Source organism: Antechinus flavipes, chromosome 3, assembly GCF_016432865.1.
Source record: "Antechinus flavipes isolate AdamAnt ecotype Samford, QLD, Australia chromosome 3, AdamAnt_v2, whole genome shotgun sequence".
Classification (NCBI taxonomy): domain Eukaryota; kingdom Metazoa; phylum Chordata; class Mammalia; order Dasyuromorphia; family Dasyuridae; genus Antechinus; species Antechinus flavipes.
Window position 1 is genome coordinate 259,014,926 of NC_067400.1, and position 11,073 is coordinate 259,025,998.

General features: G+C 35.5%; 1 protein-coding gene across 1 annotated transcript in view; it reads left to right on the forward strand.

The window, feature by feature from the left end:
• NDP (norrin cystine knot growth factor NDP) overlaps window positions 1-10,742 on the forward strand; it is a 51,811-nt gene extending 41,069 nt beyond the window's left edge. Inside the window, exon 3 of the mRNA XM_051984992.1 lies at window positions 9,896-10,742. Within this exon, the coding sequence (XP_051840952.1) occupies window positions 9,896-10,123 (228 nt within the window). The 3' untranslated portion in view covers window positions 10,124-10,742. The remainder of the gene's footprint in view (window positions 1-9,895) is intronic.
• Window positions 10,743-11,073: the final 331 nt, after the last annotated feature.

The window sequence follows — 11,073 nt, forward strand, 5'->3', positions numbered from 1 at the left end:
TTTATAAGTAATAATCATTTGTAAAGAAGCTAGGCTAAAGTTTGGCAAATTATTCTCTGAATAGATATTGCAAATGTGTAAATCAATATATGATCTTATCAGAATGTTATCCAGTAATACAGATTATAACCCATCCATGCTTGTCTATCTTGTGTGATTCTTGTTCATGATATCCCACTATTTTACCATAAGAGCTTCACCCAATTTCCAAAGTGGCTTCTTAATTTCTCTTGACATTTCCAAGATACAATAAGTTTTGCCTTAGTTAACTCTTGCTTTTGTCAATTGACCCATCTCCTCTTTCATTCAGCCATTTCTCTGATGCATTATTTCCACTGCTTCTCCATAATTTCTTGTTTGTAAAATTTGGAAGCCTCTGTGCCCACCATGCATTTGTCAGTTGCTGTCTGGATGATACTCATTATCAATTCCTCAGAAATTGTAGGGTGTTTAGTATTTGCAGCTATTTAAATACATCAGAATAGACTGATATGCAGACATATATTATCCACCATTTGTTCCAGGAGTCTTTTAAAAAACTTATTTACTTTGACTTGTCAGTGACTACATTTCCTTCTTTAGTATTCTCTTTAGTCTTCCTGAGCCTGTTCTTCCTCTTTCACATCTCTCATAGAGAAACACACAGAATCTGAAACTGAAGATTATTCTACTTCAAATTTTCCTCAATTTCTCCCAAATGTGTGAATTTCCCCCAAATTCAATTTTTAGCCTTCTTCACCAGTCCTAATTCTTCTAGAATATCTGACAATTTTCTTTTCCTTCTTATCCAATTCAAGACCTTTTCCTATTACTACTCCTACAATCCTCTTTTTTCCCACAAAAGCCAGCAATAGAATATCATACAATTTACAGCCATATAAAATCACTGGAAGAATGTTGGCTTTTTTTTAAATGGACATTTATTTTGGAGAAAAACTTGGAATCATTAAAATAAGCTTATAATTTAAAATCTTAACCCAACTCATAACTATTTTAGTGCCTGCTAAAGATAGACAGACAGACAGAGATGAATGGCTGGGTAATACATTTAGGTAGATAGATTGATCATATATAGGTTAATAGATAATTAGATTAGAGAGATAATACAGAGGTAGGTAGATAAGTACATGGATAGATTGATAGTTGGCTATATAGATAATATGAGGATATGTGGAGAGATAGATTGATGATACTTCAATAGATGGTTAGAGAGATAATACATAGGTAGGTGGGCAGATAGAGAAATAGACTGGACCTTCTTTAACATACCCCAGCTCTTTATTCTGAAGCCTCATTCATTCCTCCTGACCAGGATTGGTGCTCTATTTACTGCACCATATAGTTGCTGTCTTCCCCTCCCTCCCCCCACCCTTTTTTTTTTTTTTTTTGATCTTCACTTTCTGGATGTAACAGAAAAGGACTGTCCCAGTCTGACAGTTTTGAAAGATAGAGCCTGTTCTAGCTATTAGTCAACTCTAATTTAAAATGTAAATTCCTCTATTTGACACTTAAAACTGAAGACAATTTAAAATTGGGAGAACATAGAAAGAAGGTGCTTCAAACTCCAGTGATCTGGACATATTCTGAGAATCTTATCATACACAAGTGTGTGTATGTACATGTGTGTATTCTCTATCAATGTTATCCATTATTGTTATTATTGATTTTCTTTACAGTATCTCTCATAGTCTTGCATTTGCCTTTACTGGTCATGTCTTCCCCCTGAATCAACCCCTTATCATTTCTTATTTGGACTATCTCCTGTTTTGGTCTTTCTGTCTCAAGCCTTTCCATTTCTTAATTTACTGCTCAAAAAGTTTAAATGACTTCCTGTTTACTTTAGAATAAAATATACATTCCTCTATTTAAGGTATTTCACAATTTGACACGAACTTACTCGTAGATTCTTTTACATTCTTCTCCTTCACACATTTCCTTATTGTTGTCTATTCCTCATTTCTGTGTTATTTGCTTATACCAAAAGTTGCCCCCTCATCATCTCTACCTTTTAGAGCTGCTATCTTCCTTCAAAACTTATTTTAGGTATCATCTCCTAAATCAGAATTTTTCTGTTCTTCTAATCTGCTAATGCCCCCAGTCACCCTGAAATTAAATTATATTCATTTAGTATATATTTTGCATTTAGTTATATGTCAGGCAGTCACTCAGTTAATAAACATTTATTAACCATGTATTATGTGCCAGGCAATGTACTAAGCACTGGGGATACACAGAAATGAATACTCTGCCTTCAAGGAACTCATAGTCTAGTAGTGGCGACAACATGTAAACAACTATGTACAAACTATATATAGGATAAATACAAAATAATCAACATAGGGAAAGCTCCAGAATAAAATGAATCCAAGAGAGGGCTTCCTGTAGACAGAAAAGTTTTATCTGGTGCTTAAAAAAAAAAAAAAAACAAGGAAGCCAGGAGGTGAAGATGAGGAGGGGAATATTTAATGTTTCAGGACAGTCATTGAAAATACTCATAAATAAAATACTCAGAGTTGGGAGATGGAGTATCTTTTTGAAAGCAAGGACTACTAATTTTTTTTTTTTCTTTTAATGCCCAGTGCCTAGAACAGTACCTGGCATATAGCTGGTATTAATAAAGAATTACCTTTATAAGTAATTGAGTTCCTACAGTTTTATTCCTATTTATTGGTCACTGAACAAAAGAATTAACATTTAAGGTATCAATGATTACATTAATATTTATATAAGGTATTAAAACCATATTATTTTCATTACTCTCCACCCACTTTTCTGCAACTCTGCCACCATCACTGGAGAAATTGAAAAAGGCTACACAGAATAGAAGGCTATTTTGTATTTTTCCTTTTTTCATAGGTTCCCATTATGAAATATTTCATCACTAAGGGATCAGCCTATTACTGATAAATCTTTCCATACTTAGCTAAGTTGCCAGGAAAACAGATTTGATCTATTCTTCACGGTGGTGTCTGCCAGAGTTGTGTTCTGCTTACATAGTCCTCAAGTGGGTACTTATATTGTCGTATGATATGCCATACTACAATGACATGTTTAATTTGGTAGGACCTTTTCCACTCTGTGTAAATAGTACAAGTCAAAATCATTTAAAAATGAGAAAGTGGGACAATGTTTGAAATTCTTAAAAAGACCAAATTATTTTCAAACCTTGTTTCCTAGGAATGTTGGTAGAATAATACTTTTATGAAAATTATGCTATTACTTGTAAATGATTCATATCTAATGATTAAAGCAGAATTTTGAGAACATCTTTTAAATAATGACATATTTCTATATGTGCTAATCTTAGAAGTATTCGAATACTTTTTTATTTTTAAAATAGATGGTAATTCAGGCTTTTCTTTTTTTTACTAAGTCTGTTCAACCTTCTTTCAGTTTAATGAATTTATCGAATTGATGAAGTTTTGTTTCTTTGTTTTTTAAATAGAGTTGGGGCTGCATGCATGCCTTATCTAGAAAAAAGCAATATGTTTTACCAGGAATCAACTAACAGATGTCCTGGAGAGGTAGATAGAAGCATCTTAAAACTTCCATTGGTTTTCCCAAAACAAAATGTTTTTTCCAATTATCTTGTTCAAGGAAAATTCATTACACACATCCATGGTTGGCAATCAGTTTGTTAGGTTCACTGTCTTATCTTGATCACCATGTTCTTCTCCAAGAAAATGAAAAATTCAAGAAAAGAAAAGAAAAATTATAACCAGTCTTAAGAAATGGGATGATTACTTGCTCAGATGAAGACATCAGTGCATGAACTTTTTACTATGATTTACTAAAAGTTTAATTTTATGTTTATTTCTTTTTCTAACAAGGAGAAATAAAATGCTCATGAGATTCCACATATGACCACAAAGAACACATGCTAACTTAATAATAGATCCTCATAAAGGTTAAGTAGAAAACAACAGAATAGATTTATTCTCTTGTCAGTTAAATAAATTAATAATATTAATAACATTGTATATAATAATAATAATATGTAGCATTTACATAGTACTTCCTAGATTCTAGTAGCTAGGTAGAATAGCTGGGCAGAGAGTCAGAACTGAAATCAGGAAGGACAGAGTTCAGATCCAACTTCAGATGCTATTTGCTCTGAGCAAGTCAATTAACTTCCATTTGACTCACTTTCCTCACCTGTAAAAATAAAAATAATAATAGCACCTACCTCAGTATTGTTGTGAAGAACAAATGAGAAATAATAACCATAAAGTGCTTATCCTAATGCTTGGCATATTATAGCCATTATATAAATATTTAACAACAATTAATATTTTAATAATAATAATTAATATTATTGTAAATAGTGTCTCATGTGATCCTATAACATTATTACATTTTTAACCCTTTTCACTAGGCAAGTCTAAAGTTCAGTGGTTAGAACATAGAAATTAGAGTTCAAGAAGATATGGATTCAAATCCTATCTTAAATACTAATAGTGTGATCCTGGCTAAGCCATTTAAATTCTCTTTGTATCAGTTTTTTCAACTGAAAAGTAAGGATAATAATAGCACCTACCTCATAGGATTTGTTATGAGGATCATGAGTTAACATATATGAAGCACTTTGGACATCTCAAATCAATGTATAGATGCTCATTATCATCTTCATCATCATTTTTTACTACAGGCCCTTTATCCTGATATTCAAGACCCTCCTCAATTTGGACATAATTAATTTCCCATTACTTCCTTATACATACTTTATGTTGCATTCTAACTGGGCTGCTATTTCTTCAGTCTTCTCCTGCCTTCTTCAATCTAAATGAACTTTGTCAAGCCATCCTTCATATGCAGAACCTTCTGGTTTAATGGGTCAGAGCCTGCATAAACTTTGTTTCCTTTAGGAATTCATTCATATCTCTTAGTTATAAATCTTCAATATCATCAATACTCAAAAAAAAAAGGCTCCCAGGACCTAGAACATAGTGGTGGTAGTGATTTTTAATCACTTTCTGTTCATGTTTGATTCTTGGTGACTCATTTGAGGTTTTCTTGGCAAAGATATGAACATGGTTTGCTATTTCTTTTTCCAACTCATTTTAGAAATGAGAAAATTGAGGTAAAGAGGGTTAAGTGCCTTGTCCAGAGTCACATAAGTGTCTGAGATCATATTTGAACTCAAAGCTCCCTGACTCCAGACCTGACTCTATATCCTCTGTGCATAGGAGATACTTAATAAATGTTTGTTTTGAATGGATCCAAGATTGAGGCACATTCTTCAACTAAATTGAAAGATCCCCTATGATATTCACATTTACTCTGGTCACAGACAAAGTGACCCCAACATTGTCTGTTAAAGGAATTGATATCTAAATCCTTAGAGCAGGGGTCCTCAAACTACGGCCCACGGGCCAGATGCGGCAGCTGAGGAAATTTATCCCCCTCACCCAGGGCTAAGAAGTTTCTTTATTTAAAAGCCCACAAAACAAAGTTTTTGTTTTTACTATAGTCCGACTCTCCAGCAGTCTGAGGGGCAGTGAACTGGCCCCCTGTTTAAAAAGTTTGAGGACCCCTGCCTTAGAGGGAGCATCTATACCTCTGAAATCAAGGGATCCTCAGTGTAAAGTAAATCTAGAGGGAATTCTGATATTTAAGTTCAGGGTTCTAGCAAAGAACTTGATACTTTTGAGACACTTAATAAATTTTTATAGATTGATTGACTCATCCATTTTCAACGATGTTATAATTTGCATCCTCTTTGATTTACTTTCCTGAGTCCTTATGCCCTTCCCCTCTAGGCACATTGTAAATGCCCCACCCAGAGTACAAGCCACCTAATTTATATCCCCACTATGTCCAAGTGACTAGTATAGGTGATCAAGGAAGACTAGTACTTCTGGTATGAGAGCTTGCCAAGCTTACTAAGCTCTTTTTAGTCCTGCTCACCCAATTTTGGTGTCTATTTGTCATCCAGATCTCACCTGTGATTCCAAGTAGTATGCACAGGAGCCAAACTATCACAGCAGACCAGTTAACCCAGATTTAATGTGGTTCATAAACCTCAAGTCCTAGTGAGTTGGGGAAATGACCATCAGTGGAATGGGCAGATGAGAATAATTTATCAGTGACTATGAAGTCAGCTGAAGCAGGCACTGTAGAGCACTTAGAGCTTGGTCAGACACCAAAATTATCCACAGTATCCTGAGCCATCTTCAGTCATCTTGGCTTTTCCCTATTCACTGGATTTTAATGACTCCAGAAAAGAGACCAAGGTTGATGACTTTGGATAACTCTGCATCACTTAAATCCAACTTACGCACAAATCAAGATGGCATCCCATGATGTCACTAGTCTTCTTCAAAAAATGAAGGACAAACAATGAAAATAATATTATTCAAGTAAATATTAGTTAATTCACAACTTTTTTTCTTCTGTTTTATTCTTTATTAAGACAAGGGATTGATCCCTCAGTGGGGGAGTCTAGAAGTGTATATCTGAAAACAAAGATAATGGAAAGATGTTTTTCAATGTAAATAAAACCAAATCTTGGATGCAACTCTGAATCTAGTTTTTCATCCACCTAACATAACCTGGATGAGATATTGAAAACCTTTCAAATGTAATGTGTCAATTTAGTGGTTCCTCTTTTGATATACCAAGAGTTGTAGAAACTAGGGTGATCACCTTACATTGACTTTTCTGAGTAGGTAATAGGGAGGAATTATCATGACAGCTTTTGCAACAGGAAGTGGTAGAAGACCATGGTTCTCACAAACATTGATGCATTGAGTAGTCATAACATAAGCAGATTCTGCAAGCTTTGGCACACATGCTATATAGCTGACAAGCTCTGGTAAAGATGCATTAAGATCTGTTAAGGGGCTTCCTGTAGGGTCAGATGAACTAGTGACCTGTAGGGTCAGATGAACTAGTCAGATGAATAAATAAAACATTTATTTAGTCTAGCATTTAGAAAGAGAAGGACAATAGGAGAGCACAAAAGGCAGGAAGAAATTAACTGCAATTTTCAACATAGCAGGGGGAGGATGGGGTAGGGAATGCATAAAGATTCTTTGACAAATTCACCCAGAATTTATTACATTGTTATAAAAATCTCTGTTTCTCCTGGATTTGATGGGTAGGGCTTCTACATTACTGGAAACTCCAGGCATCTCTCTTTCTCTTCCCCACCTCCTCAGCTTTATAAATGCTGAAAAGAGTAGGTGTTTTATAAACATTTGGTGAAGTCTTGCTCTGGTCTAACAGATTTTCTGCCCCAACCACCAAAGTTGCCTGGGAATGGAAGTTTGCAGCCCAGAAGATTATGGAAAAGAAAGTGGATATTGGAGGGGGGGATGAGACAGAGGTAAAAGGCAGCTTTGTGAGAGATGATAGGTTTGAAAAACCATGGTACTTTATCAAGATAGAACAGAGTGAAAAAGCCAGATTAAAATGAAGATAGTTTTCATAGCTTATTTTTGCTATTATTATGACATGTTGTGTTATTATTGTGTGTTATTCTCCTATATAGGAGAAATAAATTAAATTGGCCTGTCATCATTTCTTCTTCACAATTATTGTGGTTGAGTTCTAGTATCTTCTTTTTTTAATGTGGTTGCTAAGTGATTGCTTGATTCTTTGTGTTGTCTTCCAGATAATAGTGTTAATGTTATGCAATTACTATGGTTGTATTATTATCCAGAGGAAATATAAAGAGGGGAGGACAGTTAAAGGAGGTTATTAAGGACTGTGACTAAGTGAAGCTCATGGTACTAACTGAAATTTCTCTTATTTAAGATACGGAGGGGGATGGTACAAAGGTAGAAGATTCATGAACAGGTAGAAGTCAAAATTATAAGACAAATAAGGCAAGATCTCGAACCAGATAGATGAATGAGAGCTATTATAAAACTGAAAGAACTAGAGTTAGATCTTTTAAGTCTCTACTAAAATTCCATCTTCTCCAGGAAGTCTTTCTGGACTGCTTTCAAATCTGTTCCTTCCCTTTCTTATTTATTTCTTATGTATCTTATTTATAGCACATTTGTTTGCTTGTCTTGCCCACTTGATTGGATCTCCATTTTTTTGCCTCTTTTGTATCCCCCAGCCTTAGCCCTAGCACCTAGTAAGTACTTAATAAATGCTTATTGATTTACTGATAAATGAAATGTTAAATACTTTAAGTTAAGTAAAGTAAGTTAAAGTAAAATTAAATAAAGTAGAGGTAAAGTCAAAATTAGTTCACAATTTGATCAAAGAAGGTACTTCAGGCAGCAATAGTTTGGTATCAAGCAAATAATAGTTTGAATGAAAGGACTCAATTTCATTAGACAAGCATTTATTAAGTGCCTACTATGTACCAAGTACATTGCACACAGAGACAAAAATGAAAACTTGCTGCTTGGATATAATTTATAATCTTCTAGGAGAGGGGGACAATGTGCTCACAGAAAAGTATATTTAAAATATATACAAAAAATTATGAGATGGGAAAGGAAGGCAGAAATAAGAGGAACAGAAAATGCTTAGTGTGGGGTTGAGGTTTGAATAGATTTAGGGATTCCAGGAAGCAGAGGTGAGAGAACTCTGCAAGAATTAGGGACATGTATAAAAAATAAGTCATCCCAATTTACATCCCAATTTGTTTGGTCTGTGAACTTAAGCAGGCAGTCAGCCCATTCTCCCTTTCTTCTGGAGTCTTTACGGTTGGAGCGCTCCTGCCAAGGTTGCCATTGGGCTTCCTAGCAACATCCATCTTCTACATTTTCTAGATAAACATGTTGTTTTCCCTTTTCCAATCTTCCAACATTAATCTTGTTCTCCTAGACTGTCTTTAAAATAACAATTTAAAAGATAATTATAACACCTATACTCTTCGATTCAGAGCTCCCAATGCTAGGCATGTGACCCAAGAAGAAAAAAAAAATCAAACAAAAACAAATGGAAGAAAAGAAAGAAAAAGAAAATCTTCATGGACTACTTATTGTGGTAGCAAAGAATTGGAAACAAAGTAGGTACTCACTGATTGGGGAATGGCTATACAAAATGTGGGCTATGAGTGTGGTGAGATTTTATTACATCATAACAAACAGTGAATGTGAAGAATTCCTTGGGAAGAGTTCTATGACCTGATACAATGTAAAGTAAGCAGAGTGGGGGGGGGGAATACATAATGAAAACAATGTATACTGATTGAACAGTGCACAGTTGTAACAATTAAAATTGGCCTGGTATAGAAGGGAAAGCATCATTCTCCTTTCACCTTAAAAATGAGAGACCATAAATATGAAATATTGCATGTGCTGTCAGCCAATGTTTTATTAGGTTTTGTTGAACTGTTCTATCCATCCCCCCAACTTTAATTTTTTGTAAAAACGGATATTTGAATGGTCATATGGGAGAGACATAATATAAAAGGCATTAGTAAAAAAAAAAAGAATAAAATATAACAGCTACTGACTGTCTAGTGGGCTCTGTTAATTCTATTATTATTTTCAGGCGTGTGTCCTTAAAGTTGTGTTGATTTAGATATTTCCACTTTTGTCTAGGGTCTCTCTCCTTTTCTGTCTGGTTAGAAACACTAATGTAAAACATAGTGTGTGTGAATGTGCACAATCTCTTTGGGGAAAATAAACTTATAGTGGTTGATTTTAACATTTTGTTGCGTTGTTTTTTCAGTCTTGTCTAATCCTTTGAAACTATTTGGGGTTTTCTTGGCAAAGATACTTGAGTAGTTTGTCTTTTCCTTTTCCGGCTCCTTTTATAGATGAGGAAACTGAGGCAAATAGGGTTAAGAGACTTGTGCATAGTCACACAAGTAGCAAGTATTCCAAAACTCTTTTTTTTTTAAGTCTTGCTAATTACATGTACTGCAGATGCAAAAAGATGGAAATTTTGGCAAACTAGGTTGACTACTTTCTTTTCTCTCTTTCAGATGGTGCTGTTGGCAAGGTGTGAGGGGCATTGCAGCCAGCCCTCCCGTTCAGAGCCTCTTGTCTCCTTCAGCACCGTCCTGAAGCAGCCCTTCCGCTCTACCTGTCATTGTTGCCGACCTCAGACCTCCAAACTGAAGGCCCTGAGGCTTCGTTGCTCTGGGGGCATGAGACTCACAGCTACCTACCGGTACATCCTTTCCTGCCACTGTGAAGAGTGCAGTTCCTAAGACTTGCCCATTGGAGGCACTCTAAGACTGGCTGGCATCGTGGCTGCCGCTGTGGGATTCTTGAATCCCCAAAGGACAGATAGCTGCTCGACTCAGCAGGATAATTTCCCTCACTTGAGGCACCGGGGATAGAAAGGGAATAGAGAGAAGCAGGGAAGAAGTAACATTTATGATGTGATTGATTCACGTTCTACTAATAGACATCATGTGTTTGGTCAAGAGGAAAACACGGGGGATCAGTTTCCTGGTTTGCTCCTCCCTTTCCTACTCTACCTCCCCTTGGACCAAGTTCTTTAAGTAGTTTTAAGATTTATCTTTTCCTCACTTTGCTCTGAATGCTCTCCGCCCCTGAGCACTAGTGGGGAAAGAAGGCAGACAAATGATAAGTTGTCACTCATCAGAAGATCCCTTGGAAGAAATGACATTGGGCACAAGGAGTCCCAGATTTGTCTATGGAGTCCTTTTCTATTGTTGACCTTTCATCTCCATGTTACATTGTTCTTGATTATGATTGCTGCTGCTGCTGCTGCTAAAAATTGTCCTTTGTCTATTCCAAACACCAAGAATGTGGACATGCTTGACCAAGTTTAGCTGGCATTAAAAATAATTAACAAGAAAACTCAGGCTCTCTTTTGGAATGCTGGAATATCTAGACCATGACAACAACCTGGCTCATTTAGGAATGGCTTAGGGCAATGCAATGATATATATTGGGGCATTTACATATAGGATATCTTAAATAAATTTTGACTATCATCAGTCAAATGAGTTTAAGGGAAGAATTTCAGACCTGTACAGATGCATGTGGAATAGTTATATTCATGTATTCAGATGCTGCAATTTTAGCTATCAACCAATATGTATATGCATTATGGCATAAGCAGCTATATTTGTATGTTCTTCTAATCTCCTTTGTCTATGTGAGATCTAGTATCTCTACCAGAGGCCAA